The 22,291-nt window shown below is 40.7% G+C and overlaps 1 protein-coding gene and 1 long non-coding RNA gene across 2 annotated transcripts; both read left to right on the top strand.

The window, feature by feature from the left end:
* Positions 1 to 632: 632 nt before the first annotated feature.
* On the top strand, positions 633 to 2,700 carry LOC145453865 (uncharacterized). Its single transcript, XR_013919953.1, has 3 exons — positions 633 to 1,049; positions 1,130 to 2,039; positions 2,118 to 2,700. It is a non-coding gene; the product is annotated as an uncharacterized LOC145453865 (long non-coding RNA).
* Positions 2,701 to 4,393: 1,693 nt separating this feature from the next.
* On the top strand, positions 4,394 to 13,783 carry LOC145454707 (tryptophan 5-hydroxylase 1-like). The gene is made up of 12 exons (XM_080332699.1): positions 4,394 to 5,697; positions 5,760 to 5,840; positions 7,023 to 7,197; positions 7,786 to 7,892; positions 8,332 to 8,399; positions 8,457 to 8,507; positions 11,014 to 11,134; positions 11,187 to 11,317; positions 12,390 to 12,549; positions 13,134 to 13,229; positions 13,288 to 13,421; positions 13,480 to 13,783. The coding sequence occupies exons 1-12, from the start codon at positions 5,623 to 5,625 to the stop codon at positions 13,619 to 13,621; spliced, it is 1,341 nt and encodes a 446-aa protein (XP_080188825.1). The 5' UTR covers positions 4,394 to 5,622; the 3' UTR covers positions 13,622 to 13,783.
* Positions 13,784 to 22,291: the final 8,508 nt, after the last annotated feature.

Here is a 22,291-nt window from a genome sequence, read left to right as displayed (position 1 = left end):
TTAATGCATATTTTCGGAATCAGTGCGACAGTAGCTTTCAAATAACGTCAACTTTATTCACTTTTAGCGCTCGGGTCGTCAGCTGTGTAATTAGCAATTACATTGCGTTCAGATTGCTGAGCGGTATTTACCTCCGAGCAAGCAAGCGTGACGACGGGTGTTGCGTATCTATCGGTAGGTTAGTTATCTATAATTAGAACGACATGTCGGTAATCTAATATGTGAAATGTTTCTACGATTTCATTCCAATTCTAATCTAGCTTGTGATTTTCCTGAAAGTGCTACGGAAGAACTGTATCGTGCGAAATGAGCCACGCTTGTCATTTAGACATGCGCCTTTCCATTGCCATGCTCATGAGAATGAATTCTGATTTGCTGTGAAGTCAACTTGATTTTTGTTGTATTTCTTTCCAACACGGGAATCAATTAAATTTCCAAGTTTTTGAGCATTCAGCAATCCTAATTCTAATCAAACTTTACAAAGAAACTGTGGGGCTATCACTCTAATTAGAATCTATTTGGAAGAACTTAAAATATTTTTTGTCGTCCAACTCTGAATAATGGGAGTTCTACTCTCGGCCAGAATTGCGTTTTCGATGCCGTCCAAATTAACCAAATAGAGTGACGTTAAAATGACATATACCATGTTTCTGGCCTGTTGCACAAATGCATAATTTGCTGTTTCGATTTCGATGACAAACCCGCCGTTACACTTTACGAGCTGGCGATGAAATTCGCAAAAGCCGACGTGTATATAGGGAGTCGTCGAGTTACCTTTGTCAATATTTTGAAAAGTCTACTTCAAGGCAACATCTGTAATCCTTGCCTGTATGCTACCTCAAATATGACCCGATGCAGCAAACACGGCTATTTATACTCGGCGGTGAAATCCACCATCGCGCGACACTTGATCAAAAGTAACCTCGAGCCGCGGGAAGTAATTTGAGGAAGATTATCAACGAAGATACAAAGCGAACAATTTCCTGACATAGCAAGCTTTGCAATCCGGATTGTTTCCGAACCGTGATGTTTTTTCGCGGAATCATAAGGTCAGGCGCATTTTGTGATGTTCTCCGATACGTGAACTCTTCCGGTTTCTATTCAGCACCCTTTTGCTTTTTACACATAGGACATGCAGGCCCGCGACGGGAAACGAAGTACACAATCAGCGAAAAGAGTTTTTGTACTGTGTATTCACACCGCAAAATTCGGAAACCCAGTTCTTTGGATGTCGATCGAATATTTCAACATATCATTAGCGATTGAAAAGTTTTCCTTAGTTGAGTCAATTATCATTATCGGCGTTAATCTTCCTCTGAATCGAAACACTATAGTTTGATTCTTTTGTTACTCTGCTGAAAAGACGGTTCTAATTGAATCATGGATTACACCTAAGCGTTATTATAAATCCTGCGTGCCTATATACTGCCTATACGTTCTTCCGTATATACTGCATTTGTACTTATCCTAATTTGTCAATGATCATTTGGATTTAAGCATTGTGTCTGTTGCGTTATCCTTCTGAGGTAGGATCTGCTTTTAAGGTGTGAACACACACTCCTTTAGAGAACCTTTCCTTTATACTTGCACTGGAATAGGTTATGCTTATACACCTGCAGTACTCACTCGTGTTACGATTTCCACTGCCTATACATCACACTTCTACTTGGACATTTGTTTAGGCTTCAGGTAAAACCACTTATACTTACTTTTGACACGTTGGATTTTAAAAGTGGAACGCATAGTTTTGTGATCAGCTTGCTTCATTGTTATGAGTAACGGGGAGAGAGATATGGAATTCTTTTTCGCCTGCACCATCGAGATGCTTTTGACGACGGAGTTGCGATACGGCCCCATGAGGTCATCTAGTCTGCGCCCCCGTTTTTTTCTCCTCCATGCTATCCGTGAATGCTGATTCATACGAAGCGCGTGAAATATACTCCCTGCATTACGATACGGCAACTTAATAGATATCATAACACTTTATTTATATTTGCAGTTGTAGTGTCATCAACAGTTGTTCTGTGTTAGTAGCGAAGGTACGTGTTGCAACTTCGAAAGTATAGACAGTCCGGATAAACTATGATTGACTTAACTTTGATTGTATTTACTTTTAGATGGGACAGGCCAGCTATAGCTGTATACAATGCACGGACCCTCTCACTACAAGGCTTCACTCTTTAACCCGATTCATGAATTCAAGACTCCTAATTGGCCACGCTTCATTATTCTGTTTAAATTGTACGCATCCAATAATCTGAAGAAGATATTCATATTGAAATAAACCGGAATATTTTCGGCTGACACTCATACGTCAGGGTTAATCGCCAGCAACTAGTAGATAACTGGAAAGAACTTTATGTATCAACAATCGTATGGCCAATATGAATATACGGCATAAAATGCGGCGAAATGCCTTATTCTAAGAATCAATTCTCTTCTAGTTGCTGACGATTACCCCTGAAGAGCGATAGTCCCAGTTCCAGTTTATTTCAATGTGACTATATTATCCAATTGTATATTGAAGTTCTGTACCTCCAAGAAGATCTTCAAATGGAGAACCAAAGTATCTAAATTGTTGATCTCAAAGTGTTTCGAATGAGTTTAAAAATAACCGCATTGTTTGTGTTGAGAGCATCTGCCTCTAGTGACAATCGAGAGTGTTAGATTATAATAAAACGTTGCATTGTGTGCATAAGTCACGGGGTGTGTGATTACACAATGCCACAATGCAGTATATCATAGTATTTTGCGATATCAGAACATATTTATGCAGGTCAGGCAGAGGGAGCAACAACTTGATTTACCTACAATTCAAGCTTCAAAAGCTTTGTAACGATTTGATCGCATAAGTTGAGATTCTCTGTTCGAAGGATATTTCTGTAAAATCAATTTGACGACATTCCTAATTACGCGAAAACAATCGATCGGCGAATTCAAATAAAAGCGTCTGCGGAGCGACACGTTTGTCTTTTAGCGCGCGTCACAATCGGGTCGCGTATTTTCAAATTCTCCCGTTGTTAAGTGACGTCGTAAGTTACGAAACAGCGGAAAATATTTCGTTAGTAACAGAGAAACGATCATCGAAGGTCTCAAAGCTTGGAACTAAATAGAACTGGAATACTTGCGTTTTACTTGGAAATTAATACTGGAGTAGAAATTTATAACGTTACACTTCTACTCGGTAGTTTTCGGTTTTTAGTCAAAACTAGGCCTACATTATATATTTGGAAATCGCTGCTTCTAGTTGCACTTTAGTAAAAACTTCCAATACAATATAACCCTCGTTTTTTAAAACTTTCTGTCCCCGATTAGCGGGGGTGACTTACTTCCATTTCTACGCGATAGTTTTCAATTTTCGGGCAAAACTATAGGCTTGAAATACGTGGAAATCGCTATTTCTAGCTGTACATTAGGGTAGGTAAAAATAGCTGTTTCTTCTTCAAATTATACTGGCTATAGTTGACAAAATAATAAAATAAAAGCGAAGGTAATAGAATTTTAGAATATTTTTTCAGATCCAAAATTTTCTCTTGCAGCTTCGATGGGCAATTTCATGTAGCAAAATTTGCAGAAAATGGTATTGTGCATGTCCTGGAGTGAATAGTTGCAAGACAATGTTGCCTTAACCGCATTTGCTGGCGATATTCGACTCGAAGCCATCTTAGCAATGAAAAATACGTATATTTGGGCGATTTCTCGCATTTTTAGGGACCCAGCGCTCCATAAATCACGCAACTCGATGACGCCCGGGCTATCGTTCATTGCGCACGTCACAATGCCCTTCTTTATTGACCCGTAATGAATTGAGCCGATAAACATCGGAAGCTCCATCTTGTTGACAGAATAAATCGATCGAGCGATTATTTAACACCGAAATCGATGCCCAAAATCCGTAGAACCGCCTTGTTGCGTTATCAACCGCTGTTTCAGGCTATTGTGTCGCGGTTAATTACGCGAATATCTACGCAGGAAAGTTTTTGACATCACAACTGCATTCCGAACGGATTATCTATAGATTTGTTTTCTGCGTAACTCGATTATAAAGACAGGAAAATGATATAGACTTGTCAGAAAGTTGTCTCTGTCTTAGGGAGGTGAAGATGATATTTCGTTGGGCCGCGCCACTAATAATATATTAATTCCGTAAATATATTAGAACCGAAGCTTTTCGAGCTGAAGTATTTGGCTGTATTAAGTTACTAATATTGTTGGACACTTTCTGTGGGGTACAGAACTTTGATATCCATTAGATATTATATTCATTACGTAACTATATGAGCACCCTAAGTTTTTTTGAGCTGGAGTACTTGGTTGCATTGAGGTACTAGTATTCTAAGAATGAAAAAAAAATGAGGTACTAGTATTGAAAGTCACTTTCTGAGGGTTCAGAACTTTAATATATTATAATCATACATATTAAGACCCGACTTTTACTTTATTTATTTACGAAATGAATATAGTATTAAAATGTATATTAAAGCTCTGTATCCCCGAAAAGTCTCTCTAACTAATACTGTAGTGCATCGTTGATCAACACGAACGTTACAACATTCGCAAATGTAAATGGGCCTCAAGATGTCGAAAAATGGCGACGAAGGAACAAAAGCAATCATTGACATTACGGCTGAAGATGAGATGTATATACGTTATTATATTTTATGGCCCATTCGCTTTCGGGGTGGTGAAGTCGGCGGTTTTGATCTCATGTTTTATGGCGTAGCGACAGTGTCAGGGAAGTTGGTCTTTCGCCATCTGGCGGCTAAAAGCGTACTCCTTCCTCAAACGATTCCCAGAAATAAGAGGCTGTTGATTTCAACAGGAAGGCGAAAAATAAAAATTTATGATGCTTTTTACGACTTTATCACGGATATCGGCGTGACGCAGATCTCGATAGGTCTGGGCAAAATGGGATTCGGTTTTGGATCCTGTATTGGGCATCGAGTTGAGTATCTTAGTATCACTCAACTCATCATGGCACAGCAGCATGAAAGACATGGAAAGTTCAAACATGCAGCCTACCTTGTACGCGACCACAAAGAATACAACGCCTATTCTGCATCACATTTAAGTTGATTTGGTATTTTTCGGCCACGCCCATTTCATCGCACTTTGTGACAATGTTGTGGGTTGATAACGACTTCACTGAGATGTCATTTCCACTAACGCGCATAGCTTTGTGCTACACTTTTCGTACGTTGTGATACGACGAATCGCAGTTTACATAGTAGAAAATGGTGTCGAAACCATTATTCGCGTTGATAACTTAACTGAGCGGCAATAATATATCATTTTGTTATGTTCGTGCATTTACGTTCGGTGTCGTACAACTCTTTCTTTCTATAGGATTAGCAATTACAGCCAATCATTATTTCCTCATGTGTCGTGCTTGTATTTATACCCTGTGTTCTGTTGTCTCGTGGTCTTTTCATTTAACTGCACTCTGGATCGTGTCGCTGCCGTAAAGTTATTCTGCTGATAATATACTGATTCTGTATTGCAACCTCGTCGCATTGAGTTATTGTTCAAACAAGATCAAGAACATAACACATTTCAGTGCTCGAATCATCGTAGCCTACCCATCCCTACCCTCGATTTTTCAGAATTCGATTTAATATAATCATGAGCGACCCATCTCCTCCAACTGCATTGACAGAGGTCGTGGCTGAACAGAAGAAAAAGCAAAAACAAATCGAGGTAGGTTGTCAGTTGACATTCGCAAAGTCCTGGCCACTAACGTGCTCGCTGCTGTGTGACAGAGGAGCCCGTTTGAAGACGATTGCGTGACATTCACCGCGGAAGTAGGGCGCTCAAAGACGGATACGATTTTATTTCTGAAGGTAAGTCGACATCGGATTCGGCGAGCATATCGAGTCGATATCAGACTTTGAAAGAAATGTCCGAATCGGTCATTTGAGATCAAATAATATCGGCAGTTTTGGTGACGTCACAGCCTGGTACTAGGGATTCTAGAGAACTATCATCTGCGACGGCTAGAATGCGGTTATTGTTCGATTTCTTGGAGCTTATACAGGCAGACTGGGTCATAATAGTCATCGATAGTACTACGTAGAAGTAACTTCGTAAAGCGAAGTAGCGATTTACTAGCAAGTATAGACAATCACGTATTCTAGTTTCTGCCTCTGTAAAAATGGTCTGAAATCAAAACAATAAGAGGATTGCCCGACTTGAGTAGAAGTAGAACAGGAGTGCTTCTTTAGTCGGTACAAGTGTCCAAGAGTCTAGATTATTGCATGTAGGGTTGCATTTGAAGAAAATGGTTGTTTAAAACATGTTTGAAATAGGCCTTATAAATTTTTTTGTCAAGCTTTATAATTATGTCATAATTGTGTTAATACTTTCCCAAAAACATGTTGGATGAGCCTACGGACGATTGCCACGCGATGTAGCCGACGTATATACGATATGGGATGATTGGAACTCTCAAAATAGTCGGTTCAACAGCTATAGTAGGGCCTACGTATATATTTCGTCAAAGGAGCTATATTTACATTTGCATTACACCTTACATTATCAATTGCCAATGTCAGTTCACTATAACATCACAATTGAATATTCGTGACGTCATGGAATAAAAAGCATGTTCTAAACAAGGGCCCTGTTTTAAATTGATTTTTGTTTTAAATACAACCCTAATTCCATGTCCATTGTCCAAGTATAGCGACGGCTGCAAAGCTGTTCAAATAAATGCTCTGAAGTTTTGAAAATGCGCCTTAAGCTAGATGTCATATCGTATTGAATATCGCTTGAATATATCGTATTGTCTGTTTTATCGGTATCGGCTCTACAAATATACGGCATCTGTCAGGCTTTAGTAAAAAACAACTCAATTAGGATTCGGTTAAAATATCAGTATGCATTGTAAATGACAATTAAAGAACCCAGTCTGTGACTGTAGCATATTAAATGCAAGACAAATGGGAAGCAAATGATTAACTGATTCTCGACGACCTGATTAGGATAAGATACACCACAATTGACTAACAAGAATCGCATTTCAGAGAAATCGAGTCGTGATCACACACGAGATATCGAGACCGTCGCCTAGCAACGATGGAGGAATCGACGTTTATCTGGAATGCATTTCGTCGAGAAGAATCGAAAACGTTATCGCACGAATGAGCGATCTCAAAGGGGTCTCTCGCGTGAAGCACTCCAGAATCCCGGTCCTTGAAGGTAGGAAGTAGAAACACGCCGTCCGCTACCGTATTTGATGATTTTAGCCGGATTACAAACGGATTTGGAGTCATGATTTCTTTGAGGCTCGATTTGGACGTTGAATTTACGATTCTCGTGCGACTTTTTGAATAAAAGTTCGGTCATTACAGGATAAGGGCTTAGATTTGAGTACAATCGAAAATAAATTTGAGTTTGCGGCTCGCCTACAGACTCAAGTCGCATTCATTTTCGACATTAGTCCTTGACTACTTTTCATTCAGTGATTAAATGACCATTGACTCATGATCTAGTCCAAGAACGCCTAGAACCGAACTGGTTTGAAGTCCGTGATCATAACAAACTCCAAAACCATAATTTTCTTAAATGTTCTTAAGTTAATTCAGTGTGTATGCCTCTAATTTGATGTTCTATAGGCCCAGATGACTGATTTCAAGGACTACTCCAAATCTTCCTGACACCTTCCTATCTTTTCATTGTATCGCAGTCTTGTGGTGTTGACTGACTAATTGGGTTTGAATCTCCAATCCGGAACAGGATTTCGATTTGAAAATGTGAAAACCACTCATCTCTACTGGTCTGTTTCAGGGTCGCATCTGGAGCAGGTACCATGGTTCCCCAGATGCATGGAAGATTTGGACGAGAGCAATGGGAACGTGATTATGTGCGGACAAGAGCTAGAGGCAGACCACCCGGTGAGATAAACCACTCCTTGGGAATTGGACAACTAGAAAATTTTCAGCTTTTCCAAACTACATTAGAATTAGAATGATCGCTCCAGTTATTTACGAAATTAGGTAGTAAACAGAATTAATAAATTCGCAAAAACTTGGAAAGGAATTCAGTTCCTGTAATTGGAAAAAAATACAAGAAAAATCAAGTTCCGTTCATATCAAATCAGATTTCATTCTCATAAGCACGAAAATGGCAAGTGCCTGTACACGCTACACCGTTATTTGCTCGTTTCGCGCGATACAGTTGTCCAGTGGCATGTTCAGGAAAACCAGAAACTAGATTAGAATTATAATGAGAGCACAGAAACATTTTACAAGATAGATTAGAATTATCTAATTGCCCAAGTCTACTCCCCAATGAAACTAGAAAAGTGGTTCTAGAACAGATTTTGCTTCCCAGGGTTTCAAGGATGTCGAATATCGAAAGCGGAGAAACGTCTTCACCGAGACGGCGATGAACTACAAGTGGTGAGAGCTCGATATTCTAAAACTACAACTGTGTGATAACCAGCCTTTTATTCTAAGTGGTGACGAGATCGGATTGGTCGAATACACACAAGAAGAAAAGCAAACGTGGTGAGTTAACAAACACCAGCTTTATATTTGTATTATTTTGGATCACTTCAAAACTGCTGTTTCACAGCATCATATAGTGTGATGTATTTCGAGCAAATGAAGTTGTGGTTTTGGTTCTTATGGTACAATAATATTATCGCTGTGTACTTGGGTGAAATTGTTATTCTCTGCATACAAGATCACACTATGCCAACAACGGAAGCCGTTCTCCTTCATTTTAGCGTTACTCTCTTATATTTTATCGTTGTTGTATTCGTTGCTTTCCTCGTTTTATTGTCTTACATAACTGAGGGAAGAATTTGATTATGATCGGCCTCCAAATATGTACGGGGGACTCCGGCATTGAAGATTTCACTAATATACACTGTAAAAAATAAAAACCTCGATTTACCGCGAAATGTTTGGAAGCACGGTAGCCAGACATTTCGTGGTAATCTAACATTACCGTTGGTCAATGTAAATTTAACTTGCACTCGTCCGGTAATCTCACTTTACACGCCAGACTGTAATGTTACAGTCACCTCCGGTATATCTAATCTACATGTTCTCCTGTACATTTGCGATCGAGACTGTCATTTTACCGCCTACCTACCTACATGCTGTTCCTGTAAATCATGATTACATACCAGCTTGTAAATTCACGTACACCCATACCTATCGCAAAGCAACCCGATGCAAAAATATCGCAACTGTAAATTCAATATTCATTCATGATTCACGATGAAGTGGTTATCGATGGAAAAATATTGCTGCTGGAGGTCTAATTCTTCTTTAGGAGACATGCAGTAACACGAGTGGTCTCAAGAAAACGTGAATTAATTCCACCACCGGCCAAACTTCCAATTGTTTATTTTTCTCGTTCTCATTCCTTCTGTGTAAGTAGTATCTTGCAGTTCCACTAAAAAGAATTCGTGCGTAAGTAGCTATATAAAGCAAAGTTCCTAACCTGGACAGTGGACATGACATTATAAAGACCAAGACAAATAGGCTAACAAAAATATAACATGTTTTGAAGTACCGGTACTGGCACATTGTGTGATGACGGCTCCGCCTTTTACATGACATAGCAGAGATTCATGACTTTATCTCTGTATTGAAGCAAAAGGTTCCTAATTTAAGGTGGCATGTGTGGCAAACAAATCCAGCAGTGGATGAAAACATATCTATGCTATGGCCCGAAAATGACATTACCAAGCCAACAGTTTCAACTCCTCCGCAGCGGAGTATGTGGTCACTATATAAGTCGACAAATATCCCAAAATAGAACAGAGAATGCGGCGAATGAAATATATCAATCATGAAATCTAAGTCATCGAGGGCTGGTGTGCAGAGTCAGATATTCACGGTAACAAATACTATGTAGTACTGTATTACCTTTTAAGATGCGTATGCCATTCAGCATTCCTAGGAATCTTCAACGATCGTGTTCACTTTCTTCAAGCACAAGCTTCGCTCCACCCTTTGCTCAAATCTCACTAATGGCCACTGGCCAGACGACACTCGAACGATTTCGAAATAAATGGTATTCATCCGCTGACACATGACACCAATAATATTTACTGGCCACGTTATAATGTTTGATCTGGGTCGTTTTTTCCATACAGAAACATTTATCATTGCATATAGTCCCTTTTTTCATCTAATTTCGTATAAATTGATGTATATTCCATGTGTTGTTCACTACTTACTGTACTTACCTAACCAGACGCTGCTTGTGATGTCACAGTTGTGCGTTGGTTGTTTACTACGAATCTCAGAAAAAGCAGTCACCTAATGTAACCTATTACAGGTCGCCTTGTCCGCCATTAACAAATGGTTAGCTGAGCATGCGGTGCTGATATTTCTAGTTTCCCCGAGCAATATTATACATCCTGAACTAATTTTCTAACTCATCAGCCTTATCCGTGACAACGAATGTAACCAGCGAGACTGGCCGTACAGCCATTGCCTTATAATATAATATGGCTACGGTGTACCACATTAGCTACGATCGTCAGTTATTTCTTGTACCCTACTAAGCTTAAATTGATACTAGGGCCAACAATTTCGGTATGACAGACCCCAGTCTCGCAAACGAGGTTCAATCAGGTCAAATCACCTCTATAGAATGATATATCAGTAACATTCAGTTCTACTTATACATTGGCTGCAGCGATTTTGAAGCTAATCAATTTTGCCAATAGCCCGGTAAACTGCAGTAACGAGTAACTGTCAGTAATTTTGCGAAGAAATTCTGGTAACTTACTTTACAGCTATATTAAGGTAATATTACATATCAAAATGTAAAATGACAAGCTACGCACAGTAATTGGCTGCGACCGGTAATATGTGGTAAAATTTACAGAGATTTCCCAGTAAATCTACCAGATTTTTTACAGTGTAGAGTGTTCCACCAATACGGTGTAATGTCGGTTTGGTAATCATAGAAATTGTTATCATTTGATAACTTGCATGGTTATTAATATTACTTCCTACATTTGATGGTCTCTCTCTATATATATAATAGGAAACGCGTTTACGACGAATTAACTCGACTGTACCCGACACACGCCTGCCAGGAACAAATACGAAATCTTCAACTGCTGGCAGAAAACTGCGCGGGTTTCGACGGTTCTGATGTGCCGCAGGTACGCTGATCCGTTTGCCCGCCCGTTCTCATTTAATGATGTTATCTTGCAGCTCAGAGACGTTTCAAAGTTTTTAAAAAGCCGAACTGGGTTCACGATGCGTCCGGTGGCTGGATTCCTCACACCACGCGACTTTCTCGCCGGTCTCGCCTTCAAAGTCTTCAACTGCACGCAGTACGTCAGGTGAGAATTGTACTTCCAACCTGGAAATGAGTGCTTCGTGATAGATGAAGGTTCAATCTCAACCAAAAATCCATGCAAATCCGAATAATACCGTCCAACATCCAAATCGAATAACTTTTCCGTAAAACCCTAATTGTATAGCTGAGCTGCGGGTAGTTTTTGCAATGACTAAGGTTATAGGATTAGCTCATATCTATATTTGCTTGGACCTTTGACTGAACAACTTTAGAGTGTTACTAGTCCTATCAGAACGTGTTTACTGTCCGTGTTTGGTTGTCCAGCTGACGATTTTTTTCATTCGATTTGAAATCACGTCACGTCCGATCAGGACTATCCAGAAATATCCGAAGCAGAAGTTAAAACTATCCGAAACAAAATATGCAATAGAATCCGATCCATAGGTCTCAAAATTGTCCAAAATCCGGTCCGAACAGCACTATCCAAGTCCGTCCGATGCTGATCACTGGTTCACACTGCACAATGCACATGGCTATGTTATAACTCGCGACCCGAGCAAAAAATTTATTAAAATTGGCATTGAATGAAGGCTACTGGCGCAATGATTGTGAAAATACAAATTATAACCCGGTCAGCACAACTCACCCTAAATTTCCTTTAAATGTCGGAAATTGGCATTCTTCCGAGCAATCGGAGCGCCACCATATGAAGACCTAATACTGACCTGTTGCGGCCAATTTCCGCCAATTTCGATTCGAGACGCATGACTGGTATTACATTGCATCCCCAGTAGAGATGTCAGGATTTCGTCTTAGATGTTTAAACCCGGAAACCAAAAATTCCTACTCGAAGCTTTGTCCTTGTCGGCATTTTTCAAAATATGCCTCGTTGACGTATTGAAATTTTCTACTAAGGATTCTTCTAAATTGTGGAGCAGTACAGAAACAAGCCGGGGTACAATTTCAAACAAAATCGTAGTGAACAAGCATACAGACTGACTTTCGTGAACTAGAAGTTTAAAATCCAGTCCGGATCAAATTCTGCGTGAAAACACTTGTCGGATTCCTGTCCGCTTAGAATCCTACGCCTAATCCTGTCCATTCACAATTTGCAGACATTCCAGCGACCCATTCTACACGCCGGAGCCGGATATTTGTCATGAGCTGCTCGGACATGTTCCGATGCTCGCAGATCCGAGTTTCGCGGAGTTCTCACACGAGCTTGGACTTGCGTCTCTAGGGGCGAGCGATGCTGACATCAAGAGACTGGCCTCGGTGAGAATAAAAATAAAGTATAGTTTATGTCAAATCAGAGTTCAATCTCATAAGCATGATGAACGGCAAATATCTGTACACCAAGCTTGATTCGCTTCAAACTATGATATTTATGTAGCATTTTCAGGAAAACGAACATTTACCGTAGATTAGAGTTAAAAGAAGAGCAGAGAAATATTTCACAAATAAGATTGGAAATATATTATCGGTATTTCGCTCCTATTAGTCTAATTATACGACTAGACTAGTCTAGTTGTCCAAGTCAAAATACGCCAATCAAGTCAGTGCCAACAGAGGGAGTTCGTGTACCATCTAAAAGTAGTACATCGAGTTTAAGTGATCTTTTATTCGAAATTTCATGCCCCGGCGACGTCTTATTTTGTGATACTATTGTCGATATACAATGTTCTCTCCAACTCTACTAGTTGCTGACGATTACCCCTGACGAGTGTCAGCCGACACTATTAAGGTTTATTTCAAACGATTCAATTGTATATTGAAGTTCTGCACCTCCAAGAAGCTCTTGTCCAAGTCATGGTTACTTACGCGAAGTTGTGAGACTAATATTTAGCTAATGTTCTCAGTGCTACTTGTTCACGGTGGAATTCGGGCTTTGTAAGGAAGGAGGCGAGGAACGAGCGTACGGTGCTGGACTTTTATCATGCGTTTCAGAGCTGAAGGTATGCGTTAGGACATGGGTCTATGAATGACTTGCCATAAAAGAGTGATTTTTCCCAGCATGCTCTCACCTCGCCGCACAAACTCGACGTGTTCGTTCCTGGAGTAGCGGCCGAAACGGATTCTTTCGTCACATGCTTTCAACCCAAGTACTTCGTATCGGAAACAATCGAAGAAGTGAAACTCCAAATGAGGTGAGATCACGCGATGCCTTTCATCAAGTCACGTCACTTTGATTGAAAACTATTTTAGGCAATACGCCAGCTCAATACCAAGGCCCTTTGACTTGGAATACGATGATGTAACCAATACCATCAGGATTAAACACAGAGACGAGGCGAAGATGGACACGTCACAGGATTATTGCGTATTGTCACGGACTCCGGCCTTGTAACTCACCGATAATTGCCTTGGTTTTGGCATTGCAGATTGAAGATGTTGATTCCTTTTAAAAGTTTTACCTTCACGTAATGTTATTTTATTTATTACATCACCGAGTAACCGACTTGATGTGATAGCGAAATTTATTGTACATAATAAATTTTATCGACGCAAATTCAAAGGTATATTTGATATTATATATTTCAATCGTGTGCTTGGATGTGGCGATGTCTTAGGAATATCAACGGGAATATGGCTGTAGAATTATAACTTCTAGTTCGGTGCATGAGTAGATGAGTGTCATTCATATAAAACGCCTGTAGGTTGCTAGACCCAAGTCATTTCCTAACACAATTCAGTTCATGATTCAGCAAGATTATGACATATTATGGGTGACTACAAACGGCGTGGCGGAGTCTACGAACTAGCTAGACGTTTCATCACACAAAGAATGCAGATAATAAATATTAACCTCGGTGGACGGTGTCACGATCTCACTTTCCACGGTCGATTTTGCACGTAGTCCGTTCACCGACTTCTTTTAGTTTGTCCGCTCAATTTGATGTGTGTATTTCTCATTCGTTCGTTCATTCATTCATTCATTCATTCATTCATTCATTCATTCATTCATTCATTCATTTCACACAGTAAATTGATTGATGGGTCGAAAAAAACTGGGTTAAGTCTGTCAGTCAAACTCACCCCATGACCGCACAGGCGCATATATAGTAAACAGCCCAATGTTAAAAGAGGCATCCATATTCAATTGAGGAATAGCCTGCAGAATTATTTAAAAGTTGGGAAGCGTTGAAGAGGGATGGTACAGAACTGGGTTCAGGTGAGATTGGCGTGTCAAAATAGACCCGGTAATCTCAAAACGCACGTAACAAGGGATATAAACTGAAAGTAGGTGTATCCGAATCGAAAGTCCACAATCTGTAATTTCAGCAACTCAAGGCTACCAAGGGCAACGAAATCGATCTCGCTCAAATGCGACACGCATCACGAAGTTCAGCCTCGACAATTTTTTAACCTGAACTGAACTTTCGCTGCCTTCATCCTTGGAAATTTGTCGCATCATTGCGGGTGCGCACATCCCGACAAATATCCTGGTAATGCCTACACATAACATCGTTGGGTTATATTTTTCATCTGAACAAGTCACACACAATGTACAGTGCGATAAGACACAATGCGGTGTCATGAACAGATTGGAGGATGTCGAACGACACGCATCAGTAGTGATCCTTTACTCTAACATCCACCTCGGCCTAGAGTGCCTCGATACGCATCTGTCAGTTACTGCTTACGAGGAACCCTGCAGTACAAACCATCAGTGTTGGGATCAAGTCACTGTCTTCGAGTCACGAGTCATTGCACATGACTCGAGTCAAGTCAAGTCTATCGATTTTCAAAGGTGACTCGCGTCAAGTCAAGTCAAGTCATTCGATTTTTGGAGGTGACTCGAGTCAAGTCAAGTTGCCTATTCGAAGTGTGAAGCATGATTACGTCATTGCATTTTGCTAGCTGTCTGAAATACAGATTTAGTGGTCATTGACGCTGAACCGATGAGCGAATATAGAGTTAAATATACACGCAAGTAGGCGCTGTATCGCTCACATATACGTAGAACTGCTTAAGTATTTGCATAGCCTCAGTTTATAGTTAGGCTACCATCCAACATATAGCATAGAGAATAGAGAAACGAACTGATAATATGCAATATAATTTAAACATATTAATATGATACAATTCGAGTCTGCGCCAATGGTTGAGGAGTATATTATTAACTATATTCGAATTCAATTTCAATAAAACGAGAGGTTTGGTTAAGGTAAGAACGGAGAACAGAAATATATATTTTGCTATTGAATTACTTTACTACTAGTTAACAACAACGTAAACTGTAAGCGTCGATCACTTCGTTTGTGGTCAATTTATTTGTGAGCGAACAATGGAGGCTCAGTGAAACACAGGAGCATTGAATGATTGGTCGCTCTCACGGGTTACACCAGCGTTTCGCGAACAATCCGAACATACGCAATAGTGATTTTAATCGACACCGAGCGAGATAGTGCAATGGTTATGCGTCCGGCTTCTCGAGCGGTAGGTCGCAGGTTCGATCCCCGGCCGGACTCAAAAAAAATGGTATCCGCAGCTATCCTGCTAGGCGCTCAGCAATCACGGATAGCATGGAGGAGAAAAAAAAACGGGGGCGCAGACTAGATGACCTCATGGGCCCGTATCGCAACTCCGTCGCCAAAGCATCTCGATGGTGCAGTCGAGAAAGAATATCATATCTCTCTCTCTCTCTCTCTTGATGACTTGAAATTGATTCGTGAAGTTTGCTCCGAGTCACGAGTCAATCCACATTTCTGATACGCCGAGTCAAGTCATTTTAGCTAAGTGACTCGAGTCAAGTCAATAAGTCATACCAAAAAGGTGACTCGTGTCTGACTCGAGTCAAGCCATGAGTCGAGCCATCCCATCACTGGTACAAACTCTCCCTAAAAGTTGGCATAAGCTGGCAACCTCCTGTCTGACGCATGCAATTATTAATACTAATAATTTTAACTAGATTTCTAACGGAAACCAAATGCTGGCCTACGTAGCACTATGTTTCATTTAGCCTGGACAAGCTTGGGTAAGTGCAAAAAAGATACTTACATTCGCCTTTCAGACTCAGTTGCAATATCACTTGGCGAATCTGTTACAAGTGAAACCTCCGCCATAACTAGACCCACGACCACGTTTATATAGCTCCTAGTGGAGAACACACATCCGCATTCCGCTTTGGTGAGAAGAGATATCTTGCACATGACGTCACAATGTCATCCTGCATTTTTCTGTCAATAATAATATGTAGCCACCTTGGTATGGCGTCACGTACCTAACAGGGAAGCCGGTGTGTTCTGGGCTCGGGACCTCGTCCCTCTGCGATCGCCGCCTGCTCCGCGCTCGTTACACGAAACCCCCAACACTATGGTTACCATACGTCCTCTTTTAAGAGGATTTGTCCTCTTTTTTGAAAATTTAGGTCACGTTAAGAGCAAAATGCGAGTGATATGCCTAAAATTAGCACAGAAGTGGAGTGAAAAACGGCGAATTGATGCTGTGAGCGAAGAGTAGACCTTATTTTTGAGTCAACCGATCACGAAGTGGGAAAATTCACCAATTTTTGAGAATTCTTCTCCGGTTTTGCAAGTCTCAAATTTCTGAAAAGTGTCCTCTTTTTAGATTTCCAAAATATGGTAAGCCTAGGTTATAATAAGATTATATTCCACGACACAGTACTCAAACGGCGTTTCACACTAGACTCATATACTCACAATACATAAAGCGATACATGCAAACTTACAACGGATGGATAAGACCTACCAATACCAGACAAAGGCCTTCACACAGCACACAAGTTCACACAAACCGTATTCCGACAGCTAGGCCTAAACCTACACCAGCAGCAACCTTGTCATATACAGCGAGGGACTAACTACGGGACAATATCACTCCCTAGATGCTAGCCCAGCATCGTCCGCGATCTTTCCATGCCCCAGTCAATCTATCTGAACATAGATTGCGACAGGATACATCCACCTCAAGCCTACAAATACAATACTAACTACCTGCTACTTCACACCCTAACTGTCTAATACTACAACTACTTCATGCTGCTGTTCCCCACTACTCATAGGCTACTTCACGCTACCAAACACAGAGATATACTCACTGCTCACTGTAGTTGACTCTGTCAACGTGAATTGGACTTTAGCGTATTATTAGGACTAGCCTATCATGTGTGGCCAACATACATTGTATCGTACATCTTGTAACTAGTCAAAGCCAGAATCGTTTTAGTGTATTGCGCAAGTTTTAGAAAGATATCTCTGCCTTTTTCGTACCGCGACTATTTCGCGATCCGTATTCATATCAGTGTTGGGATGACTCGAGTCATGACTTGACTCGAGTCAGACTCGAGTCACCTTTTTCGTATGACTTGACTTGACTCGAGTCACTTTGCTAAAATGACTTGACTTGACTTGACTCGGCGTATCAGAAATGCGATTTGACTCGTGACTCGGAGCAAAATTCACGAGTCAATTTCAAGTCATCAAGTAATCGGTGTCGATAAAAATCACTGTATCTTGCATATGTTCGGATTGTTCACGAAACGCTGGTGTAACCCTTGAAAGCAACCAATCATTCAATGACCGAGCGTTTCACTGAGCCTCGATTGTTCTCTCATAAATAAATTGATCGCAAACGAAGTGATCGAAGCTTACAGTTACGTTGTCGCAAACTCTAGTAGTAAAGTAATAAAATAGAAAAATGTCTATGTCTATTCTCTGTTCTTACCTTTACCGAACCTCTTGTTTTATTGAAATTGAATTCGAATATAGTGTATATTGTTCTCAACCATTAGCGCAAGCTCGAATTTTATCACATCTATGTGTAAATGAGGAATGTATTGCATCTTATCAATTCGTTTCGCTATTCTCTATTGTGGCTGGTAACTATATAAACTAAGGTTATATGCAATTACTTACGTAGCTTAACAGTTCTACGTATATGTGAGCGATACAGCTCCTTCTTGTCGGTATATTTCACTCTATATTCGTTCATTGGTTCGGAATCAATGATTACTCAGTCTGTATTTCAGACAGCTAGCAAATTGCAATGACGTAATCATGCCTCATACTTCGAAAAGGCAACTTGACTTGAAATGTGACTTGACTCGTGACTTGACTTGACTTGACTCGACTTGACTCGAGTCACCTCTAAAAATCGAGTGACTTATTGACTTGACTCGAGTCACCTTTGAAAATCGATTGACTTGACTTGACTCGAGTCAAAATGTGCAATGACTCGGAATGACTCGTGACTCGAAGGTAGTGACTTGATCCCAACACTGGCAGTGTTGGGATGACTCGAGTCATGACTTGACTCGAGTCAGACTCGAGTCACCTTTTTCGTATGACTTGACTTGACTCGAGTCACTTTGCTAAAATGACTTGACTTGACTTGACTCGGGGTATCAGAAATGTGGATTGACTCGTGACTCGGAGCAAAATTCACGAGTCAATTTCAAGTCATCAAGTAATCGGTGTCGATAAAAATCACTGTATCTTGCATATGGTCGGATTGTTCGCGAAACGCCAGCGTAACCCGTGAGAGTGAGCAATCATTGAATGATTCAATGATTTAATGAGCCTCCATTGTTCTCTCACAAATAAATTAACCGCAAACGAGGTGATCGAAGCTTACAGCTTACGTTGTCGTAAACTAATTTAGTAAAGTAATTTAACAGCAAAATGTCTATTTCTGTTCTTGCCTTAATCAAACCTTTTGTTTTTTTTATATTGAATTCGAATATAGTTTATAGCCTATAGTTCTCAACCATTGGCACGGGCTGAAATTGCATCATATCAATTAATTTGTAAGTGAGTAATGTATTGCATCTTATTAATTCGTTTCTCTATTCTGCTGGGAACTATAAACTGAGGCTATGCAATTACTTACGTAGTTTAACAGATCTACATATATGTGAGCGATACAGCGTGTATATTAGGGCTCTTCAAAAATGACTTTTTTCTCAAATCGTACTGGCTACTTGACAAAATTGTTAGGTTACCTAATTTAAGCCTACACACAAAATTTGGTTCAATTCCAGCCAGTAACCGCTTTGCTACAGGTGAAGAAAGTTTCTATTTATTATATAAAAATAAATAATAAAAAAATTTGAAAATTTTCTGTTCACCCCATGAAAGTGTTAGGCTGTCTATAGAAACGATGCTCACCAAATTTGGTTCAATTCCAACCAGTGGAAGCGGAGTTATTGCCGTCGAAAAATTTGGATTTGAATAAAATAGTATTTACGGTGACCGATTCTTTGTTTATTTATTAAAGTTGTGCTAACCGTAAATACTATTTTATTCAAATCCAAATTTTTCGACGGCAATAACTCCGTTTCCACTGGTTGGAATTGAACCAAATTTGGTGAGCATCATTTCTATAGACGGCCTAATACTTTTATGGGGTGAACAGAAAATTTTCAAATTTTTTATTATTTATTTTTATATAATAAATAGAAACTTTCTTCTCCTTAGCAAAGCGGTTACTGGCTGGAATTGAACCAAATTTTGTGTGTAGGCTTAAATTAGGTAACCTAACAATTTTATCACGTAGCCAGTACGATTTGAGAAAAAAGTCATTTTTGAAGAGTCTTTTAGTGTATGTTTAACTCTACATTTATTCATCGATTCAGAATCAATGACCACACTCAATCTGTATTTCAGACAGCTAGCAAATTGCAATTACCTAATCATGCCCCACTTCGAAAAGGCAATGACTTGAATTGTTACTTGACTCGCGACTTGACTTGACTTGACTCGACTTGACTCGAGTCACCTCCAAAAATCGGGTGACTTGACTTGACTCGAGTCACCTTCGAAAATCAATTGACTTGACTTGACTTGACTCGAGTCAAAATATGCAGTGACTCGAAATGACTCGTGACTCGAAGGTAGTGACTTGATCCCAACACTGATGCGATGTCATGAACAGATAGGAGGATGTCGAACGACACGTATCAGTAGCGATCCTTTACACATCCACCTTAGCCTAGAGTATAGATAACTAAGGTAAACCGGTTATCTATACCTAGAGTGCCCGCGATTTCACAGTTCTTTCTTCTGTTGATCTTTTTGAAGCCGTGGCCCTTTCTACTAGTTCTTGTGACTCTTTCGTCGGGTCTTTTTCTGGGCTTTTTTTGTCGCCGTAAGAACGACAACGGCGGGGGAACAGGAGCCCTGATAAACCTCCGACGGGAATCAAACTGCATCCGTCAGATTGGTTGGCGCTTATCGTTACCACTACCATAGCAATTTAGAACGTAGCTACGTTGTAAATTGATATGCCACTACGCTATCCCTCTCTATCTATTAGGACTTTCAGTTCAGATTACGGCAATTTCCAAATGAGTTGAAATACCTAAAGTCGGCAATTTCGGTATGAAAAAATTCTGAACATCATTCCGCAGTTGTCTATGAAGATGCAGTTCACCTTGACGAAAAAAGCGTCGATCACACTGAAATTTTATGCACGTAAATGTGGCAAGAGGATTCATCAGGGTGATGTGGCGCATTGCAGCCGGACTTGCTCTGCAAGCTTTGCCGCTGACAGCTAATCCAGATTCGAATTTGAGCGCGGATCGGCAATCTTGAGTTGATTACAGACATTCGTGGTAGGGCTGTAAAGCTTTCACAGTTCGTCTTTGGGGCAGGATCGTATGATTTGCAATTTTCAGTAATTGACCATCATCTATACCAGTGGTTCCCAACGCGGGCGATATGTTTGTATCGTTTGTATGCCCATTTTTCGGTTCACAGAATTTGGGGGCGATGATCGATGTTGAACTTGAAAAGGGGGCGATGAGTCGAAAACGGTTGGGAACCACTGATCTATAGCATTCTGGGCACTTCTTCGATGGCAGTCAGAGATCGAAAAGTGTTCACCATAAGCACCAATGCATGTTTTCCATGAACACAAATATATATTTATAAACGTCAAAATAAATTGTGTTTTTTGTGCCTTTGGGGAGACGGACATTAGGGTGGGGGAAAGGGAGATTGGAAGTTGGTTAGGGTCAGAGTTGGGTTCGGGTATCCCAAGATTAGGGTTGGGGAAGGGGGATATTAGGGTTGGGGGAAAGGGAGATTGGAGGCGGGTTAAACCCCGGTTAGGAGTAATCTAACCCCAACTTTGAACCTAACCCAGCTCCAACCCCCCTTTCCCCCAACCCTAATATCCCACTTCCCTAACCCTAATATCCTCCCTCCCGCAACTCTAATATCCCTAACCCCAACATTCCCCACCCCAACTCTAATATCCCCCCTCTCACAACCGTAATATCCCCCTCCTCCCCAACCCTAATATCCCTAACCCTATAAATATCATAGCAATTTACAACGTTGCTACGTTGTAAATTGCTATGCTAATATCCTCCCTCCCGCAACTCCAACACTAATATTCCCCCTAAACCAACCCTAATATCCCCCCTCTCACAACCCTAATATCCCCCTCCCGCAACCCTAATATCCCCCTCCCCAACTCTAATATCCCACTTCCCTAACCCTAAGTATCCTCCCTCCCGCAACCCTAATGTCCCCTCCCTCCCCCAACCCTAATATCCCACTTCCCTAACCCTAAGTATCCTCCCTCCCGCAACCCTAATGTCCCCTCCCTCCCCCAACCCTAATATTCCCCACCCCAACCCTAATATCCCCCTCTGACAAACCTAATATCCCCCGCCCACAGCCCTAATATCCTCCTCCCCAACCCTAATATCCCCCTCCCCCAACCCTAATATCCCCCTCTCACAACCCTAATATCCCCCTCCCCCACCCTAATACGCCAACCCTAATATTGGGATACCCACAACCCAGCTTTGACCCTAACCCTTTCCAAACGCAAAAACAATATATTTTGACGTTTATAAAGTTTTATTCGTGTTCATGGAAAACATTCATTGGTCATCATGGTTAACACTTTTCGATCTCTGACTGCCATCGAAGAAGTGCCGCATTCTGACCTAAATATAAATTCATTACAACTGACATATTGCCGCCACCGGTATCGATAGATGCATACGACTATGCAAGTAAATTGTAGTCTGATCTCGAAACAT

Source organism: Botryllus schlosseri, chromosome 13, assembly GCF_051294905.1.
Source record: "Botryllus schlosseri isolate E-star chromosome 13, Bs_hap1, whole genome shotgun sequence".
In the NCBI taxonomy this organism is placed as follows: Eukaryota; Metazoa; Chordata; class Ascidiacea; order Stolidobranchia; family Styelidae; genus Botryllus; species Botryllus schlosseri.
Note: the sequence above shows the minus strand (reverse complement) of the source record. Positions and strands in the feature narration are given on the sequence as shown.